Below are 20,719 nucleotides of genomic sequence, written 5' to 3'. Positions count from 1 at the left end.
GGAGTTGGAAAAAATCGAGAGATTATGAGTGGCACAAGTTACCGTAAACGTTGGAACTACACTGGCAACTCTTTGCGTATCGTTTTCATATATATGGACAACACTTGAAGTAAATTATAGGATATATAGAATTTTCAAGGCTCAGTACTAGAAATCATCGTCTATGGGCGTTTTGGGTCTGACACCATTCCTACAAAAGACCTGGTAAATCACTGCTAATGCTGTGCTTCGTTGGGTTCCTGATTTCACCATTGTCATTTAGCCCAGAAGTAATCAGAAAACTTCCAGATCGTCTCAGGTCGTTGCGGGGCAAGACCATAGTCATGTAACGTTTCTCATTGCCAGAATCACCGTAGCCTTCCTCATGATTCATAGTGACGGCACTCTCATAACTCAACGGTTCCACTTCGCACCCATCCCCCACCAACATAGGCATGTTTTGGGATGGCATCGTATGGTTACAGAGCTCAAAGAATGCGGGGTGAAAGCCATCTGTGTCTTCGATGGTAAAGAGCGCAATGCAGCTAAAGCCCGGGAGGTAAGTGACTTCGTTGCAGGATATCCTAATGCATTAACATAATCTAAAGGACTGTTAGGTTGAAAGAAGGAGGGAAGTACGGAAATTGGATGCTGCCCGTGGTTCCATCGAGGTCGAGAGACTCAGTAGACTCCGAAAGCTGGCCCGTCTTCTACTCCAGTGCCGTTCTTTGGAAGCCCATGATCGTGATAGAGTAACGCAAACGTTGCGTAACATCTCATCCAGCAGATATCCGTCAGCGCAGAGTGCCAATGGGATATGGCAAGCTCCTCCCGCTCCAGAACAGTTGTCCACGGGACAAGAAACACCGTGGCCTGCTTCAAAGGAACCTCCTTCGGGAAAAGGCTTGGGTGCGACGTCGCCACTGCCTGTTAATATCGAATTGCCCGCCCCTCATCATGGGTCAAACTGGGAGGATAACTCCTCGTCGTCATTCGATCTCGTTGACATATCCCAGTCGGACATTCGTGATATACTTCTCAGTCGTATCGGGCAGGTTGTATCCGTACCTCATGAAGTGCAAGAACCATATGACCTTTCCTATCAAGATTGTAGTCAAATGTCTGAAATAGCGTACGATTCGCTTGATTGCCAAGCCACGCTAAACTAACAGTGATTTCAGCGAGAGAAAGGTATCTGAAGAACATCCAGATCTTTTCCGCAGGCTTGACAAGAGTAGCTCTGTCTTCATATCAGAAGAGCCAAACAATGCTATGTCCCAATTCAACTCAATAGCTGGACCGTCTTATGATATGTCATCAACGTCCAAAATAGAAACAATCGTTGCCAAAGACATCCTATGCGCTTTATCTTCCCTCTATATAGATTATCGCCAAAGTATCGCTCGAGTTACGTCTCTGCCATCACCACTATATTCCCAACAAGCTTCTGAATCTACGGAGGATGCGGCAGAAGCCCGACTAGAGTATGCTATGTCCAAGTCGCAATTGCAGTTAACATTGGACGAAGGGAAGGTCTGGGATGAACTCGTAGACCCGCCAGGATTGTTTGAAGATGTAACAGGTGCAGCAGAAATAAGCCTTGCCCTACTCGCGGAAAAAAGCAGTATAATTTCCGAGTCTTACGAACGACGAACGCACCCTCCTTCTTTACAAACATACCAGGAATGTAGAGAAATCATACGTGCTATGGGCATACCGTGCATAGAGTCCACAGGTCCATTTGAAGCGGAAGCGCTGGCGTCCTCTCTAGTCATCAATGGATTTGCAGACTATGTCGCCAGTGAAGATACGGTGAAACCTTTTTGTGATCATTTTTGAAGTTATTAGCTAAACCATCATTAGGACGTCTTGGTATACGAAGCCCCTCTCATTCGGAACATTGCAAACCGTGAAGGACCCCTCATCGTGGTATCAGGATCAGACGTACGCTCTGTCTTACAGCTCGAACGCTCAAGCTATATCGACTTTGCTTTGCTTCTCGGAACTGATTTTTCTCAACGGATAAAGAATGTGGGTCCTCAGCGTGCACTCAAGTTCATAAGAGAGTATGGTTCGATAGAGAGAGTACTGGAACAAGAAATCAAGTACCCACCTCGCATGCCACTTCCGATATATCTCCGACAGGTTGAATTAGCTCGAACAGTCTTCCAGACTCTCCCTCCAGTACCAAATCCAGATCTTCTCCAAACTGCGGCTGGAGATACCACTCAAGTCTTTGAGATTTTGCAACGTTATAACTTACAACGACATATTACAAATCATTGGGATCACCAGACCACTCTGGCTGGCAATTACTTTGGAGATAATCCCACTGCATAGACCTGCAGATTTGTAGTCTATATCGAATGTAAATCTAGGAGAAAACGTTTCCCAAATAAACTTTATAAACTCGTGACGATAGCTATAGATCGCTTGATTAGCACCAGAAAGCAAATATACTATCGATGGAAAAGGTACAGCTACAACATACTGAGCAACGTCCAAAAAAGGTCCGGTACAATGTGAAAAATGGTATACATGCGACTAGTTGATCCTCTGTCATACTTCGTTCCGAAGCATGAGACTGAAGCAAGGCTCGCAAAATGGTTTGCTATCTCGCAAGAAGAAAGACGGATTCTCAAAAGGATTTTCACATCTCTGCAACCACAGTGTCAGATTCAAACCAACCAGACAGCTTGAGACTCACCGAGCAAACAAAACACTCCCAGCACCATTTCCCACCTAATGCCTCCACAGCACGAGTCCCGTCGCGTATGCTCTTCTTACATCGCTTGCACTTGGGCATACGCAACCTGACATGGCATGCTTCACAATATGGATGGCCTTTGTACACCGTGAAACCAACGTCGTCGTCTTCGAACATACCATCTCCCGTTACGCTCAGTTCACCCGTTCGTGTGCTCGCGCCTGAAGGAGCTAAGAACGGATCGCCGCACTCCGCACAGAAAAAGTGCTGTTCGTGATACGTCCGTTTCCCAAGGGCAGGATCATCTAATGTGATAAACCGCTCGTCGATGATAGACGTCTTGCAATGGTAACACCGAGGTGCAAAATTCTATAAGGAAATATATGATAAAAGTTTAGCGACTTATGTTATCGTTCTAAACGCCGTACATACCTCGTGATAATCAAGATGACAGTATGGGCGGCCTTCGTGTTCATATGACGACACGTGTTCAAGCAACTCATTACAGACCGTGCATTTAAAACATGCAGGATGCCACCGTAAACCCATTGCGCTCACAATCCGTCCTATGATAGGCCCACCACAGCCGCCGCACGCCAACTCGCCCGGACGTCGAATCGGAGGGGGAGGTAAGCCGCGTTTCGCACCCCCCTGCTCCTCGTAATGAGTATGTCTCGAGCCAAACTGGGGCTGATCTTGAGAGGATACTGCAGGAGGGAAAGCCTGGATGGACGGAATAGAAGGGTCCAGTACACCAAATGATGGCTCTGAGATGGACATCTTGGGTGTAGAGACGGTTATGTTAGGCTGGCCAGGATTAGAGACAGATATGCGGGGTGGGTCTGGAGAAGAAATACTGATCGTGGGGCCAAAATCATGGTCATCAGAGTCGTCTCCGTCGTCGTCGTCAGGGAGAGAGATTCTAGGTATATCAGGTCGTTGCTCCGCTTTCGCAGGTGAAGCTGGAGCTTCTATCTTTGGCGTTGCCGTATAGCTGTTAGTCCCATTGACAGGTGGAGCCCAGTGAGACTGACGGTCTGACTTATTTTGTTGTGTGGGTGCATGAGATACATTGATCGATGGGACGGATGAAGCAGGCTGTCGAATGGGGGACGGTGATCTGCGTAGGGAAGGAGGAGGAGCATCGTCGAGATTCACAAATTCCCTTTGTCTTCCGCTCATTGCCATGCTCGCATTCATTATTGGTGAGAATGGTTGGCTGGGTACGGTGGGAGTGCGAGGAAGGGGAGGTACGTGAGCAGGCCATGGGGGCTTGGTCGGAGAATTTCTTGTGGGCCCAGCTGGTTGACGATCGGGCTCGCGGTCCTCCTGGAGAGCCATTGAAGCCAAGCGTAATGTTAACGACTGTGTACCTTCTGCATGTTGTTCCGAATCGATGGGTGGCCGGGCTGCGGGAGGTTGAGGCAATGTAGCGGAACGCACTGGTCGGGTGCGTGTATTGGATTGCTTGGCCTCAGGGCTGGGTGGTAAAGAGGAATAGTCGTCAGTCTGTGCACGATTAATAATTGTCCTTGAACGCCCCGGTAAGTCGCGGATGCCATATTGTGGACTGGGCGTCCGTGCTTGCTCCACCCGGGTACCTTGTCCCATTCCATTCCTTTGTCTAAATTGATTCTCTTCATCAGAACTTATATCCGTGGAGGCCATTTCGTCTTCCTTTCCGGACGATGCGGGAACACGAGCATGAAGGGTCAACTTCCGCGTGATATTGCTACCAGAATTAGCTTTACTGATGTCTGGTGAAGTCGTTGGAGAGGCTGGCAACGGCCTTCGCGTGGAAAAGGACAAGCTCTTCTCCAACGTAAGCGGTACATTTTTAGGGCCGTCTGAGCGTTCGGAAAAGTCATTTATATTTGCTCCCACTCCAGAAACTGTACTTCTTCGCTCCATGTTTGTTTTACTGATACCAGAACTTGCGGGAGCAGGCGATGGATTTAAGTTCCGCTTCCATAGCGGAACGAATTTAGTTCCAGCAGGGATATTGCTTAGTTGACTAGCGGGCGCAGGCGGCATACTCTGCGACGAATCTGCAGCAGGGTTGGCAGGTTGATCTGCGTTATGGATGGAAGCATAGTTCTTCACCGGACTAGGTGTACGATTATGCAGATCCAAAGACCCATGCCTAACTGAGCGTGGCAATGGTGTCGGCAATGGTCTCCTCGAACCATGAGATGAAGTAGATGTTGGAGACGCAGCGGATATAGTATCCGCAGACGATGATGAAACCGAACTAGGTATAGTACTGGTGAGCACAACGGGACGAGACGGTGCAGGTGCCTGGATAAGCGGTGGTTGACGCGAGGGAGGAGGCATGGACTCGGGGCGTGGCTTCGGAGTGGGTAGTGGACGCCGAGACTGGTTAGCGGCAAACTGCGAACTGCTAGGTTGCGAAGTGTGGGGGATCGGGGCAGGAAAACTTGAAGGCATCATGCGACTCGGAAGTGGTGCAGGGACATATTGTGAACCTGTCGCTTTCGTTAATGATTTGTTGTATGCAATGGACTGGGAGTTAAATCCTGCTGGACCTATGCGCGGCTGAACAGCTGAAACGGCTTGCGTCTGCGTCTGCGATTGGGGCTGCGGTGTATACGGAGATTGTTGCACCTGAATCGGAGGCTGTGAATATCCTACCTGCTGAGAGTACGGGAGACGTTGCTGGGGCTGCTGAGACGTGTAAGAAAATCCATTCGACTGTAATGACCGCTGCTGAGGCTGTTGGGGCTGGTATACCCTTGGATCATAAGATTGGCCTGCAAGTTGGCTTGGAGCGGTATAGCTCGATGGTGGCTGCTGGGCATTCTGGTTGTAAGAGCTACGTTGGTAAAGATGGGAATTCGGATTAGGTTGCTGATTGAGATATGAAGGATATTGGTTCTGTGCCATCGCAGATGTAAGGAGGTATAAGTATTGCTGAGACGTTGGGAAGAAAACGCTGATTTCCGTTGAAAAAGGCACTTTGCAGTGATCTAAGTCAGCAGAAACATGACCCTAACCCTATATTCGGAGGATTTGATGGCAGAACACATCAGTTGCCAAAAGACAGCTGAACCACTGGCAGGCTCACATGTACAGTATTCTCTATGGGGAGTATAGCTCAGACAAATCCCAGCACATCCCATGCAGAGGAGGTATAGACAAAGCGTTCTAAACAGAACTTTCCACTTCTGGCGCCATATCTATATTAACCTGACTAGGATGGCGTCGACGTCACCTGGTAACCCCACGTTCCAGGACAGCTTTACAGCTGCTTTCTTGGCCTGTCCATATCCCACAGTTCGTGCCAGTGACCTACCATATTTTCGCGATATTTTCTCAAAATCACAGTGATGCGATGCAAATGGAAACGAATCGTATAGCGATGGCGTCGTGAGTAAGTAGAGAGAACATGACAGATGGGCAGAAGTAGAAAAGAACGACGTGCGATATAGGCAGGAATCAGAGGAAAAACTTTTCGCTTGTATAATCTGCGATGTGAAGGAAATGGAAGGGAAAGGCAGGGATCCTGTTTCCCCTACCCCACCTACTCCGCATGAAAAATAGATACTCCTGTCAGTTAAAACAGTACCATCTCCGCGTACTCAGTACACCAGGCCTTTTTTGCACAATCAGTTCAACTCCTCAAGCTTGTCCTTCCCCGCAGCTTGATCTCCTTCCACATCAAAGTTCTCGACCAGGTCAGGAACATCGTCGTCATCTTCATCGGCCGCACCAGCGTTAGGGGCCCTCTGTTGCCCTTGCTGCTGGATGGCCTGGTAAGATTCCGCGAGTTTACGCAGCGATGCGAGGGAATCAGGGCCCAGTTGGTTCAAGATTCCGGGGACAAGCTCCGTGAGCTCCTTCACATGTCCCGTACCGTAGATCGCGAAAGTGTTGGCAGAAACCGCGGCGTGCACTGCGTACAAGGACGGTTAACCTTATTACCCAGTAAACGAGCACATGGATCGAACAAGCGAACATGATGCAAATCATGCACCGCAATTGCATCGAACAAGGAGAGAGAAAAAAACACACCTTTTGGAGCAGTGAAGTGAAGCACGTTTCCATCTTCCCTGAACATGTTGACCTCCTCAACCCCAGGAATTGGCTGCACATTTAATTTCTTCAATGCGCCTTGAAGTTTCTTATCATCTTGTGCAGCGGAAGGTTTGGTCTTCCGTACTATCTTGCGGCGCATAGTCCCCTTTCCACCTTCGCGTCATTTCGTTTTATTCCAGAAGATGAACAAAATGTCAATATCGGAATATCGCGAGTCACGCTGCAGCACGTTGGCTGTAAAATTGCTCACCAATCCTGTTGGCTGCCGCCTGAGCCTGGAGTTTAGCCAATTTTGCTGGATCCATGTTGTTTTAGAGGTGGATCAGGAAACCTTTGGTTACTTTGGAGGAGGGACAACGAAAAGTTGCAACAAGGTTCAAAGGTAAACACGTGTATACATCGATAACCAACCCCGCGCCCTTTCAGGTCTGCGCCACCGACAGGTTGCGTGGTACGGCTTGTTCGGCCCATAAGTGGACGCTTAGATCCCACGAAAGCCTAGTAGTAGTTATCGATCTTCAGTACTGCAGTGTAGCTTAGCTCTATCCACATTCTTGTCAGGTTTATATCTAATGTCAAACCCAACTTTTCATATTCGACCAGCCAAGGTGGAGGACGTAGTATGTCAGGCTTCTATCGTGGCTGTGTCTCCAAGCTGATAAGATCACTGGTTAGGATACAATTTTGCAATTAATCATCGACTTGGTAAACACCCTTGTGCACAATTTCTACTTTGAATGACTGAACATATGTTATTGCATTCACGTACAGGCAACATATGAAAAGGAGCCTGAATCAGTCAAGGCTACTCCACAAATCGTAAGTAAACACGCATAGTCCTCTTTCCGCTGACACGGACACAATTCATTCGTACCCAGTTGCGCCAAAATTTGTTTGACACGCCCTATGCGCACACTCTTCTTGCTTTCGATGGGACGTCCGAAGATCCCGGAGAGCCTATCGGAATGGCGCTGTATTTCTTTAATTACTCAACTTGGACCGGCAGACCTGGCTTGTATGTGCGTATAAAATTCAGTGTGATTTACCTGCGTGATGCATCAGCGTGCATTCATGTTCATTCTGACTGTGTGAACAATTTTAAGTTGGAAGATCTATATGTGAAACCCGAATGCAGAGGAAAGGGCATTGGCAAGGCCTTCTTTGGTGAACTGGGCAAAATTGCACAGGAAAAGGTACTAGTAACTCTACGAGTCGTTCAACTCCGAGGAACATATACTAATCATATTCAAATACGAAGAACTGCCCTCGGCTTGACTGGAGCGTGCTCAAGGTGAGCGGCTGTACACTCACATATACTAAAGGCTCCGAGTCTAACTCCGTCATTTCACTAGTGGAATCAACCCTCTATTGACTTTTACGAGAAAACCTTGGGAGCTAAGGCTATGTCAGGATGGATGGGCATGAGGCTAGAAGAGCAGGGAATCGACAACCTGAGAAAATTTGTTGACAGTTCAGCCTAGTCACCCACCACATTGCTGCAGCGTTGCAGTGAAGGGGCCCCAGTCGTCACAGATTGTTCCTGAATATACTGTCAGGGTTTTATCGGGGGTTCCGATATAGACCTCGGATGAAGAAACCCTTGTCAATCACTCTTCGTGTGCCAGACCGTCATTCCGATGGCATAGCAGATGAAATGCAAATGTCTTCCATTATGAGCGTCACATCCTTGGTAAAAGCAAGTGACCAATACCACAAAGATGATTTGTTGTGGTCTACACCCCATCATAGCTTGCTCCTCCCGCCTGGTGGATAGAGTAAAACAAAAACAAATGAGTCACAATCGCCGCTGTGAGAACATACGAACACGCACCTTGCGCAGTCGTACAATAATAGGATCCTCTTTTAAGTCGTCTTTTTCTCGTGCAGGAACTTCGATTGAATAAGTGCGCAACACGGCTTTGACATCGGCGGTATGCACGGAGATCTATATTGTGAGAATGGTCAGCAAAAGTCGCATTGCCATCCCAATTCAGGAGCAATAGAGATGGGGCATGCGCCACATCGAATACATCTCGGCAGGCTCGTCAGGACAAAGGTTTACGCCAAACACCCAGAGACGTAAGTAAACATGCTGGACGGCCTACCTTTGCTTTCCGCATCACTTTGCAGCCGGGACCAATCCAAACTATGAGGATAAACTTCTCGCGTTGGGACTCCTTGTCGTTTGAGAATGTAACACGAGCATAGGCGTACGATGCCCTGGAATCGTCAAGGGCTTCACGTAATTCAGAGAGTCCCCCTACGCCAGTCTGTGTGACCTTGAGTTTGTCGGAGCGATCGGACTGTTCACAGCAGGTAAAGCGGATCCTAGGGTGTCACGACATGCAAGACATGAGGACAATGATCCTGACCTCATAGTCCAATAGCAACCAGTTCGTCTCGGATTTGTCGGCACGAACGTCCAGGTATGCTGAGAGAATCAAGAACACGATGTTGGTCAAACTATATTTTGACTAGTTTCCCGGAGTTCACGCTAACCTTCGTTTATCTGGGGATCAGACACATCGGCCATAGGGCTAGTCTATGAAAGTAAGCAGGCAAAGCAAAGTCTCGTACGACGTAACGAGTGAAAGTGGGCGCAGGTGAAAAGTGCAAGGGGACGATGAAACTGATCACTGATGGTTGGTTGAGACCCTACGGGATAGTGGTTACTATATTGCTGAACTCACGGATTACGCCGACTACTGCTATGGCCGCGGAGTCGAAAAAGGAAAGAAAATTATCGGCAATATTCAATGGTGACTTTCGAGTCCAAAATTCAAAACCACCATCACAATGCTGCAGGCCTTTCATTCATTCATTCATCATCTCCCTGCCATCAGTCAAAGGTCCTCGTGTTCGTTCAGAACCTCGTTTCATCGCTTCTATTCATCATCCATAAGAGAACCAAGGCAGCGCGACTGGCGTTCAACTGGTCACCCCAATCCTCTATCACTTGTTCAGGGGGAAGATGAACCGCTCGATCTGAGCGAAGATGATGATGAACCGCCTCCTCGGCCACGAAAGTATGCTACACAAGACGAGACACCCAATGAATGGCGGCAGCATCGGCTCACATTGAAGGAAGCATTCCCTGATGGCTGGAAACCGCCCCGAAAAATATCTCGTGAAGCTATGGACGGGCTGCGCACTCTTCATATGTACGATAAAGATATGTTCTCGACACCGGTATTGGCCGAAAAATTCAAAATTAGCCCTGAAGCTGTGCGTCGAATTCTACGGAGTAAATGGGAGCCTACGAGAGAGAAGAGGGTAAAAATGGCTGAAAGGGAGAGGCGCACAAGAGAAGAGCGGATACTGAAGAATCGGCTGGAGGAAAAGAAGCAGAAGTTAGAGCTCATATTGGAAGCTGCGAAAGATGGGATGGATAGGGCGAAACCTATGCAAAAGGATCGGCCCACCAGAGGCGTCAATTCCGGAGACGAGCTTTATTTCCAGTAGCGGGCCCGAGGTGTTCCTTGCATCATCATCGCTTCGTTCTTTAACTCCGGTTCGCAACCTCGTTTTCTTCAAGGTGAGAAGTAAATTGAGAAGTCGTACCTTAGGAGATGGGTATCACCCTGTGATCGCCGATCGATAGAGAGGATCAGGTCCGAAAGAACATACTATTGTGCATGTTGGCATATTAGCTGGTGGTATACTACATAATTAAAGGAATACATATCCGCTAGCAGAGATATAATGAATGAAGGGGAAAGGAATGGAAATTATAGCGAGCGTCAAAGTACATTATAACAAGGTCCTAAAAGTAGATGAATAATAATAATAGTGTTTAAAGAGTGCGTTGAAAGTACATTGTGCATGATGTTCATGATGAGTCCGAAAGTGCAAAAATCCTGGAATAAAACAAGTCTGTCCGACCTATAGCGGAAGCTCTGACCTCTCGTACTTCAGATAACATGATCCTTTGGCAGGGCGACATAGAAGAATATCATTCCAGTTGGGCTGTGGTAGAGGTTCGGGCCGCTTTCCGGTGCTATCAACCACATCATAGCGAAACCCTAGAAGAAACATTGAGGTAATAAGTTTTAGTTCCACTTTGGCAAGGCGCTGCCCCAAGCAAATGGTTTTTCCTGTGAAGTTATTAAGCAAAAGGCATAGCCTGAGCTAAAAGGAACCTACCACCGCCCCATCCAACGTATCCGAATGCGGTTTGCACTTCCTCCTTGCGTCCTGGATCAAACTTCCATGGATCGGGATATAGTTCTGGATTTAAATGGACATCGCTGAACGGGTACATGATATATGCTCCCGACGGAATCGTCTTTGCGTCAATAGAGACTTCAGGGCCAAGGTTCCGGCGCATAGCCGTGTGTGGCTGGGCTACGCGAAGAGTCTCGTGAATGATTGCGTCGAGTACAGGGGTTTCTGCCTCCCATGCTTCTAAGGGAATGGAAGCAAGGTGTGAAGAAAGAGAAGGTTTGGCCGAAGTACTTTCTGGTGGGGAGTACATTTCGAGAAGCCGCTTGATTTCATCTGTCGCCTTGCCTCTCCAGTCTGGATGGCCTCCAAGGAAGGTAATGAGCCAAGACGCTGTGGTACCAGTAGCTCGTGCGCCAGCAATCAGAAGTCCCATGATAAACTAATGCTATGTTAGTACCGCTTGAGTTTTGGAAATATTGAGACCTTACCCCGACAACCACCAATTTTTCGTCTCCAGCGTCAAGTAACATCTGTAAGGAGTCGTTACGAGAAATGCCGCTTGCTATTCGGGCGTCAATGGCACGGACAACAATGTCATATATTTCCTTCGTTGCTAGAAGTTTCTTTATCATGCTTGGTCCAGGAAACCATGGTAGGAGTACAGTGGCAGGGGTGGTTCCACTATCGAGTTTGTCATATAATTTCTTGAGACGAGCGACAATTGCGGGGTCATCTGCCAGCTCCGCACAAGACAGGGAGCGAACAGTGGTCTGGAAAATTAACTATAGAATTAAACAATAACAATAAGGTAAGTGGCTCAAATTTAGCACTAGAAAATATTTCGCTGACTTCATAGACTTTATCAAACGGGTCGAAAGTCCCAGAAGAACCCCACGAATCCATGACCCGCTGTGTGTCTTCAAGAATTGGGACAATTACTGATTATACATGGGCGTTAGCTAATAATATATTATGATTATTCTGTTAACATACACTGGTTAAGCGGTTCGTTCTTCTGAACGGCGGAAAGGCGTTTATGGATCAAGGCGATTCGACGGGTCTGGAGATCGGAAGTCACTCCACGGACCATGGGAATCTGTCAAAGGAATAAGTTTACGGCATAGTGGGACACGAGGATAACGTACAGCGCCTGAAAGGACCTTGAAGCCTTCGGTGAGGTCAAAACCTTTGTTAGCGAAAAACGCCTTTCGTGCCGACTCGCCAGAGACGACAACGACCGTATCCTAATTAGTCGCGGTCAGCTGGTGCATTATGATGTAGCGAGGGAAAGCATACGCGGAGGAGATTGAATTGGAACAAGGACTGTCCAGTAATGCGAAACCCAGAGTTGAGAAAGTCAAAGCGTTTGCGAAAAAATGGTACTATTGACAATAAGGGGTGACCTGGAAGAAAGACTGGTGAATTTTCGTCATGACCGTCATCTTTGTGTGCGCCAATCCCGAAGACGATAATAATAAAGAGGAGGACGAGAGCAATAACGAGCTGGGCCTGTAAGCTCGCGAGGAGGAAAGCATCTGCGGCAGATTGAAGCCCTACGGTATACATCGCTCTGGCTTGCAGAGAGGCTGAGGAGAGAAATAGATAGCACAAGGGAAGGGATGGACGAAGAAGGAGAGCCGGAGATGGGCCATTTTATATGGCAGCGGGTGCAGCGCGTCTGGCATGCAACGGCGCAGCGACACAGGTCCGAGATCAGTTAATAGGTTGGGGCATGTTTGGCAACGTTGTAACCTCAGGCTCAACATCACTATCAGTGTATAGTACGTGATCTACGCGAGCAGCGCGGTACCGTGCATACTGCTGCCGCTCGATCGATATCTCGGCTCCGACAAAGCGTCACTTTGCGTGGAACTCGCGTGTGCCCATAAATGTCAGAGACTCAGGCTGTTATAATACCCTCGAAACGTGTATATCGTAAGCCAGGGGGCATGCAATGTTTCTGTCCTTTGTCCCTCCATCTTTAGTTCATCGGGACCGCTCCCAGAGCGCACACATCATTATAAGCATTGAACCTTTCATAATCCTATACTGCAATCACCCCACATACCAGTATCGCCTTCACCTAGTTGCATGCTAATGCGTCAGTCACTCGATCCATATATCCAAATACCAGACTCATACGTACAAAGAATTATGGCCTGCAAAGCCTGGCGTACATCTCTTGCAGCCCTAGATTTGCGGCATGGACAACAACTGGTTGTAGACGGCAATACAACAGCGGTGTCCGTCATATCGGCCGGGCGTTAGAATTTTCTTGCTTTGGTTAGAAGCGGTGTCGAACTTCCTCAATCTTTTATGGGCGTCTTCCTCGAGGACTGGTCTTGCGAAAAGCTATCACTACCTGATCGTGTCAACGGTACCCCGCCTTCTCTTCTGTTGGGTCCAATGCAGAAGATACGACGGACCCGGAAAGCGCTCATATAGATGACAGCTGAATGGAACGTCGAAAAAGATTGTATTGACCACTCGAAGATCTAAGAATATCCTCAAGGCACGGTGTCTGCATGCTGCCCGTGGTCTTTCCGGAAACTCCCTAAAACGTTGCATGGATAATTCAGAGTCAAGTTATTGGCCAGTGCAGGACACTCGGTGATGTGGTAGCATATCGTTATCATCTACATTTCCGCTATGAGTAATTGAAAAAAAAAAATTTGTCCACAGATATGACACGTACACTCCTCGCGCCTAGATACACGCACATTGAACCTGTTCCGCCAACGGGAATAGGACCCCACTCACGGGATACAAGAGCCTACGCCTGAATGCCAGTGATCGAAGGCGGTCAAAATACATGCATAATGCGACAGCGCCGCTAGTACAACGCTAAAATGAAATATTTGGTGCGAAGCCAAAAAATAGTCGAACTTGCCCGGTGCCAAACGTTCCGGGATGCGATTCGCACTGCAAGGCGACGGGAATGAAAAAGGCACGATTTTCAGCTAAGGCACACATGGTCCAAATAATAGTATGGGCATGACGCACTAAGTCAACGCGCCAGCGATGTACAAGCCGCCAGATGTTAATAGCCATCCGAAACCCATTTCTGAGACTAACTTGAAAAAGCCGTGGGACATAAGCAACTGTGACACGGGTACAACAGCAGACAATCCAAGGCCTATGAACACCCTGGTCCGAGCACCCCGATGGGAAGGCTTTGCGTACTCGGGGTTCAAGACAATGTAACCTGCTCCTGCACGAAACGGGGCAGCTTCAGCACATAATCCATCGCCAGGAAACGGACACTGCACTTACCTGCCCCAGCCATGGCTATGAAGAGGATGTATAACACTTGGAAGAAGGGCTCACAGTAAAACCCATAGTACAGGCATGGAACGAAGGACCCGACAGTGAGGACTACAGCGAAAGCTCCGCTCAGGGCGTACTCAAACAGGTCCTGCTAGCAAACTTACCGACAATTCCAGAATAATCAAACGCATGACAGCGAGCAGTAACCTATTTGCTAATTGTAGCAATTCACGAGGGAGACCGGCTTAACATTCACTAACCTTTTCTGAATGGCAAGTAGCCGTATGGAATATGGCGCTAGCCGTCAGGCAAAACACTGCCGACAGCAGGAATATAACGAAAACGCAGGTATCAAGCCAGGTTGTGGAAGCGCCCGTTACTACATGGCTGGATGGGAAGGTAAACAGGAAGAAAACAAAGAGAACAGCACCGCCCAGGTGACTGTGTATGTTGACTTGCGTCGGAAAAGCAAAAATTCAAACTTAGCCAGAATCGTGTTGTAAACATGGAGACTCTACCTGTTTCATTGTGCAAATCTGTGTAGAGGGACGTTACGACTTCGAACTTCGAAAGATAAATATAAACACCCTCACAACCAAAGACCGACCTAAGGCATCCAATCCATCCGTTTTGCACGCTACATAGCGATAAGACTCATGAGCATATAGAACCCAGAAGCCTGCACTATGAGAGTTCCCAAAATGAAATTCAGGTGCTAACCGTCGATATCCAGTCAAGATATATTCGTTGTCTCTCTGCCAGTACGGTATTTCGTTCCAAGCCAACGTCACGGACTGTTTGGGCAACGCATTCTGGCCAAGAGATCTGTGTATAAACGAGGACGTCGAGTGTATAGCCTTGTCATCAGTGATATCAGACACGGACATGGTTCCACTTTGGGTACTATTCTCGGTATGTTTCTGCCTTAGCATTGTCGAGTGGTTTGGAGCGAGCGTGACGTAAATTTAAGTTGAGAGGAGGCTAGAATTTTGATTCTATGAAGTATAGCTCCTAGAGCGTATTTCTAGATCCTCGAAACAGTAACCCAAGCGCAACGATAGCCTGTGGGCAGCAAATAATATGGGGTATGGGGTCACGGTATCAACCTGAACAAGTCATTGCTTCCTAATTCCTGGGGTTTGGTGGGAAGCTCTGAGTTCGAACTCAGCGCTTATTGAACAGTGCCCCGGTACCGCTTTACTTATGTACTTACTTGATCACAAAAGAACTCTGATCCTGACAAGATTACCGTGGCCCTTAAGCAGAGCTTTATCCAGTTACAGTACGTTACAGTAAACCTAACAGACTTCATCATCGTATATCTAAATTACAACAAATTCCATATTAGTACACTAGCAGATGAGATCTTGGTGGGTACAGGGAAACTTCTACAAATATTGCAGATATGAGAGAATTCTATGGTACACAAGGCAGAATGGAAACGCTTCACAGCCGAATGTGCTTTCTTTCGCGCAATACAGAGACATATCAATGGCTCCTACGATATGAAGACCTTCTTTAGCGCAGAGAACTCGCAAGTAAGTTCAGACCGAGGGCAGGTCACTTGGCCATTATTCTTCGCTGCCATATCCTCTAAAGCCTGTAATTTATAAGCAGCCGCCACCAGAGCAAAATTTACTTGCGATGACTTACTTCTCTTGAATAAACATAACCATTGGGAAACGCCATAGGCATGTTATCTTCATCCATAATCTTCCCGCTCAGCCTACACACTATAGTCGAGTTCAGGTGGTGACTAAATGGAACCTCTTTAGATAACAGTCCTATGTCGGCATCACAGACAGGACAGTCAATGTTCTTCGTAGAATGGTAACACGTAGGAAGCTTCAGTGAGGCTAAGCCAGAATAAAGCGCAAGGTTGAGAAGGGGCTCTGTTGGGAGACTATTGAGATTGTAGATTGCCAGACGAAAAGCTTGAATCAATGACGTCCATCGCGAGGGATCATATAAGCGCTAGAGAATTCCTCAGATTAGACATCGATTAATGCAGTATCATACTCACTCGATATTGTCCACAGCTGGTCGTAGGAGGCATGGCGAGTAATGCAGATGCCTGAAGGATCTGTTTCATATGAGTCTCTTGCCATGCTATTAAATGCTTCTTGGAATATATAATGGCATCGCTGGATTTGCGGGCGCGGGCCAACTCTATATATTCCTGAAGTCGTAGCTCGAACTCTAAGGTACTCTACGAAGGTGTCAGTCATAATAAGGTAGGCCAGTACGAGTCTCTTTAACACTCACCTTGATTTTGCGCAGTGCAGTTTTGTTCTCGCTACACCAAGACAGAGCTTCAGTGCAACTATGTCGAGAAAGAGCCTCCTCAATGCGATGAATATCCGCGAACAAGTCAATGTCCACAAGCGTCTATGAAATAAACCAACTTAAAGTATGGTCAATATGTGAATTATAAAAACATACTTCTATTGACTTCTCCTCAGCAAGTTTCCTTGCCGTCTTCTCCTTGCCAGAGCGCAAGGCCCAGTCGACCAACCAGCGATCAAGCCGTGTGTCAGCCCATCGAGAAAATTCTGGCTCGCTTGTGGACTGGAGGGCCTCAACAACGGCAAGATGGTGTAAACGTTCGCGAGTAACGTCGAGGGTAGGTTTTCCAGCAGTATCCTGGAGCTCAGAGAGCTACACATTTTCCTGTAAGATGAAAACGGCCATGAGACCACCTCCGGACTGTGCTAACCTTACGTTTCAGGTTCTCTACCCTCCCTATCATCCCCTCCACGGTCTTTGATGCATCCCGAGGCGTAGAGTCGCCACTTTTTTCACGCCGTGAGAGATCGTTAGCGGATGCCTGAACGTTACCCAATTCCCGCTCAATATTCTTCTGTGACGCACGGAATACCTTGCGATAGTTCTCGTAAGGGACCTTCACGAAAGGGGTGAGTCGGAAAAGTGGCGTCAAATGGAATAATGTACATACGCGGGCAAAAGGTTGCTCGAACAGCATGACTCCATCTATATTCAACTTCCCCGTGCTCATGGTGTTGACTTGGATAGTCTAAGATCGTGCGATATAATAGATGTCGGACGAACGTTGCAGTGGTATGGTCGCTAGCCACTCAGTCACAATATCGGTAGTAACTTGCAACGACACTAATTCTATACTTTGTCGAGGCGAAGTCAGCGAGTTGGGAGGCTGTAGGTAGCAATGGGAGGTCCGCTTGCCGTCAAGCAAGCATGCCCACAGAAACCCCACGGCCATACAATGCGCATCACGTGCTAGTGGGGTTTCTCATGGTCACAGTTAAGTGCAGGACCCCTATTTAATACTACGAGGGGCCCGCTACAGTCAGGTTTTATGAAAGTAGGTATGAAAGTCTGGGTTATAGTAAGTTTTGTTCAGGTGATCGACAACATTGTTACTATTTATGAATCTATTATCGCCTAGACTGTTGACGTCGATCCCGCCACCAAGCTAGAATTTCTCTGCCCAACGCAACTACTAGCGGAAATGTGATGGATGCAAATAGTGGGGTGTAGACTGCATACTTGTGTTCAGCAGGAAAATATAGTAGTGCTAACATTCCAGGATTAAAGAAGGCGCGAGAAGCCAAGGAAAACGCCTCGCTGGACCAACGAAGCGCGAGCGTAGGCGAGGATGGTGATACCTTGTACACCTAGCAAAGCAGGAGATAAGCAACATGGATTACATTCAGCAGTCATAAAATTAACCTGTTCGAGCGCTGTAAGAGCATCTTGCACGTCTCCTTTGACATGTTGACCCACAGGCATGTTGTCAATTTGCTCCACTAATTTCACGATGCTGTACAGGGTTTCCTGGGCACCCTGAGTGGCTTCTAGTGCGCGACGCCGTAGGACAGCATCGAGTTGCCAATCAGACAAGGGATCATCGTCCACTAGATTCATCCCTGCAGGAATCGGGGGGACACCCAGAAGGGCCAGAAGCTGGTGACGGAACGCAGAGAAGACAGGCTGGAGATGTGATCGAGATAGAGATAGTTTGTCAGCTGCCTCGCCTGCAATGTTGAGTATGAAAACACCGCCCCATTGTGGTAATAAAAAGGAGCTTGAATCCGTCGGGGAACCTACATCGTCCGGAGTTCAGCAAGTTTGGTAGATGAGCGTCGTAAGGCTCACCAAAATCATCGAGGATGTACAGAGGTTTCTGGGTGGAGGATGGCACGAACAGTACAAAATGCAAAACTGGATCGTTGGATACGCTAGACGCTAAACACAATGTTTCAGAAGCACGGCATCAAGAATAATGACACAACCAACATAATGTCCAGTGTGCAGAATTTATGAAAACGGTGAGATCTTCCTGGCTAAGACCGTGTGCGCTGTCATTTCCGACCGTGACAGGTTGCGGTGCAAATGCTAATGGTGCATGTAATTGCACCTGACTTTCTATGGTGAAGTTGTGTAACACCGAAAGACTCGATAAAGTAGGCGAGAGATATTCTGGTATCTCGATCAATTTATAACTTGTACAAAACCAAGAAAATCAGACCAGCTATTGCGTTGTCAACATCCCAACCAGTGATTGTTTGTCCAAGGGAAGCATCCTCGTTTAGTAAAGAGAATGCAAGGCGGTATCGAGCTGCATATTGAACCACCCGTTGTTCTCGTAAATCGGAGTCCACCGAGGTATGGTAAGGTGCGACTAGACGAGACAAAATTTCAAGTACTTTACAGCACTGAATAAGTATTCAGGTAACAACCCTTTGGTCATCAGTCGACTTACAAGACGGAACATCATTCTCAGATATTGTCAGCTGCCTTTTGGGGCCCAAGGCTCCAGCCTTGCCAACAGCGACCGAATATGTACCGGGGATGGGAACAACCTCTTCACACACAATCAGCTTACAAAGTTTACATCCGAGGTGATTGCATACCTGCGTACCTCTATCCTCCTTCAAACGCAGTTGCATATCAATACCTTTCCATCGCTGTGAAGACAACAGCACAGGTTTTTGGAGTTGGCGGAAATCATTTTTCAATGATTGAATGTCTAGACTTGAATTCGTGGCATCCAGATCAATAGTTACGGGGAAGGCGAGCTCCTTTTCAACTTGGGCACGCACGCGAGCTGAAGGTAAGGATAGCCGCTCGATGCTGGTAGTATGCCACCAGAATGGAAGTGCAAGAAAGATAACGATCCAATACGACGCCAATATAGACCTTCGTGTCCTCTGGCTTTCAAAGCTGAGTTTTGACGGCTCCCTAAGCACAGTCTCGTCTTGCTGTTGGGTCTCCATGCATGCGCCTTGCAGAGCACTTGGCGCCTAAACAGGACGGCAACTCGGGATGTCGGAGTTGCAAACTAGACTACACTGTGGCGGATGGTCGACGGTTGTACCAAAGACCTGCACTCCAAGGCCATACAAAATCCTTTTATAATCAAGGTCTACCATTCTCTTCCCCTTTTACTGGTATTTCATGCTACTTTGATAGAGGAAATATCATCTGTGATATTCCCTTACTGTTCAACCACTAGGTTATACGCTTTCGGGTACGAATTGGCTGTTGTTGATTACTTTTTATCTCGCATTCTTGTCTGGCATGGCTTCCGCAAGCTTCGAACCACTCCCTCCTGCAGAAATCCGTCGTTCCTCGGGAGGTATCCCACAATCGACGTACGATGTCAGTAGACCATGCGCTGTATGTCCAAATCATTCAACTAAGTGTGACAATGTAGGTGCCATCAACTTCGTCAACGCGGCGCAGGTCTCCATCTCCAGGCCCTTCGCCTCGTCGATACGCACCATACGACAGTTATGTTCCTCGCGCAGGACCGCTCTACCGTGATGAATTCCAGAACAGCTATAGGCCAAATGTCTGGCGCCCAGGTCGCTCTTATTATAGCCGTAGTCCCTCGCCTGATCGCTACGAAGGCTCTCGAGTCTCTGATCCTGATCCTTGGGCACGACCGTCTCACTGGAAGTCGTCTTCTTGGACGGATAGACGCACCCATAGCCCTCCGCCTGCTTCGTGGGATAGAGGTCGCCGTGAGATCATGGCCGAGCGCATGTTTGAGCCTTCTGAAGCTTGGAAGCAGCATCATAGCGACCGGCCAAGTCGTCATGATTTGTACGATCATAGCCAGTATATGGTACATTCTGATACTCACTTGAACTTACGCAGCTCCGATTCATCGCCGGTTGACCGATACCAGGATCATCGCATGCGACCTCCAAGAGACTTATCTCCAAGAGCAGTATCACGGTATGATTATCCACATCACCAAATGAGCGACAGTTATCGCCCTTATTCTGGAGGTCACCCTAGCCGGGACTCTTATCCCGTCACACGCTCTGACACTTACAGACCTAGCTACGAGGATAACGGATCCTGGAGATCGACATACTCTCGTGATTCACCTCCGTCTAAAGCTTTCCAGAAACGAGATGCTTCACCAAATAATTACTCTCATCGAATATCATCCACTTATCATGATCACGGTATCGTGCGGCCCCACAGTCCTGTACGCTCGAGTGGTATTCCATCGCCTCGCCGTTTGTCCAATTCATTCCCTTCACGAGTCAGTGC

The 20,719-nt window shown here is 47.9% G+C and overlaps 8 protein-coding genes across 8 annotated transcripts; 2 read left to right on the top strand and 6 right to left on the bottom strand.

Annotated features, from left to right (window-relative positions):
* Positions 1-88: 88 nt before the first annotated feature.
* SERLADRAFT_457914 (uncharacterized protein) lies at positions 89-3,337 on the top strand (the record flags this gene model as incomplete). The annotated part of the gene is made up of 7 exons (XM_007313911.1): positions 89-204; positions 263-325; positions 376-538; positions 597-1,111; positions 1,161-1,791; positions 1,843-3,053; positions 3,119-3,337. The coding sequence occupies 6 exons, from the start codon at positions 164-166 to the stop codon at positions 2,317-2,319; spliced, it is 1,890 nt and encodes a 629-aa protein (XP_007313973.1).
* Positions 3,338-5,757: 2,420 nt separating this feature from the next.
* On the bottom strand, positions 5,758-7,128 carry SERLADRAFT_457907 (uncharacterized protein; the record flags this gene model as incomplete). Its single annotated transcript, XM_007313910.1, has 3 exons — positions 5,758-6,599; positions 6,719-6,895; positions 6,993-7,128. 3 exons carry the CDS (start codon positions 7,045-7,047, stop codon positions 6,313-6,315), a joined length of 519 nt encoding a protein of 172 aa, XP_007313972.1.
* Positions 7,129-7,270: 142 nt separating this feature from the next.
* Positions 7,271-8,421, top strand: SERLADRAFT_457905 (uncharacterized protein; the record flags this gene model as incomplete). Its single annotated transcript, XM_007313909.1, has 7 exons — positions 7,271-7,362; positions 7,418-7,447; positions 7,514-7,561; positions 7,621-7,761; positions 7,846-7,935; positions 8,001-8,033; positions 8,095-8,421. The coding sequence occupies 7 exons, from the start codon at positions 7,315-7,317 to the stop codon at positions 8,221-8,223; spliced, it is 519 nt and encodes a 172-aa protein (XP_007313971.1).
* On the bottom strand, positions 8,390-9,391 carry SERLADRAFT_354186 (uncharacterized protein; the record flags this gene model as incomplete). The annotated part of the gene is made up of 5 exons (XM_007313908.1): positions 8,390-8,505; positions 8,574-8,687; positions 8,848-9,045; positions 9,115-9,173; positions 9,242-9,391. 5 exons carry the CDS (start codon positions 9,273-9,275, stop codon positions 8,476-8,478), a joined length of 435 nt encoding a protein of 144 aa, XP_007313970.1.
* A 119-nt stretch (positions 9,392-9,510) lies between these two features.
* On the bottom strand, positions 9,511-12,472 carry SERLADRAFT_445519 (uncharacterized protein; the record flags this gene model as incomplete). The annotated part of the gene is made up of 7 exons (XM_007313907.1): positions 9,511-10,836; positions 10,886-11,345; positions 11,395-11,688; positions 11,756-11,844; positions 11,900-12,002; positions 12,052-12,150; positions 12,203-12,472. The coding sequence occupies 7 exons, from the start codon at positions 12,470-12,472 to the stop codon at positions 10,625-10,627; spliced, it is 1,527 nt and encodes a 508-aa protein (XP_007313969.1).
* Positions 12,473-13,340: 868 nt separating this feature from the next.
* SERLADRAFT_359619 (uncharacterized protein) lies at positions 13,341-15,287 on the bottom strand (the record flags this gene model as incomplete). The annotated part of the gene is made up of 8 exons (XM_007313906.1): positions 13,341-13,542; positions 13,602-13,828; positions 13,910-14,117; positions 14,180-14,281; positions 14,338-14,380; positions 14,434-14,627; positions 14,692-14,810; positions 14,894-15,287. 7 exons carry the CDS (start codon positions 15,103-15,105, stop codon positions 13,663-13,665), a joined length of 1,044 nt encoding a protein of 347 aa, XP_007313968.1.
* Positions 15,288-15,405: 118 nt separating this feature from the next.
* SERLADRAFT_457895 (uncharacterized protein) lies at positions 15,406-17,378 on the bottom strand (the record flags this gene model as incomplete). The annotated part of the gene is made up of 7 exons (XM_007313905.1): positions 15,406-15,773; positions 15,827-16,147; positions 16,197-16,382; positions 16,439-16,561; positions 16,616-16,831; positions 16,890-17,075; positions 17,130-17,378. 7 exons carry the CDS (start codon positions 17,187-17,189, stop codon positions 15,672-15,674), a joined length of 1,194 nt encoding a protein of 397 aa, XP_007313967.1.
* Positions 17,379-17,519: 141 nt separating this feature from the next.
* Positions 17,520-19,439, bottom strand: SERLADRAFT_457890 (uncharacterized protein; the record flags this gene model as incomplete). The annotated part of the gene is made up of 7 exons (XM_007313904.1): positions 17,520-17,826; positions 17,882-18,255; positions 18,308-18,397; positions 18,449-18,631; positions 18,681-18,857; positions 18,915-19,014; positions 19,066-19,439. 7 exons carry the CDS (start codon positions 19,426-19,428, stop codon positions 17,587-17,589), a joined length of 1,527 nt encoding a protein of 508 aa, XP_007313966.1.
* Between the last annotated feature and the right edge of the window lie 1,280 nt (positions 19,440-20,719).

This window comes from Serpula lacrymans (assembly GCF_000218685.1).
Source record: "Serpula lacrymans var. lacrymans S7.9 unplaced genomic scaffold SERLAscaffold_2, whole genome shotgun sequence".
Taxonomy (NCBI): domain Eukaryota; kingdom Fungi; phylum Basidiomycota; class Agaricomycetes; order Boletales; family Serpulaceae; genus Serpula; species Serpula lacrymans.
This window is presented reverse-complemented; position numbering and strand designations above follow the sequence as displayed.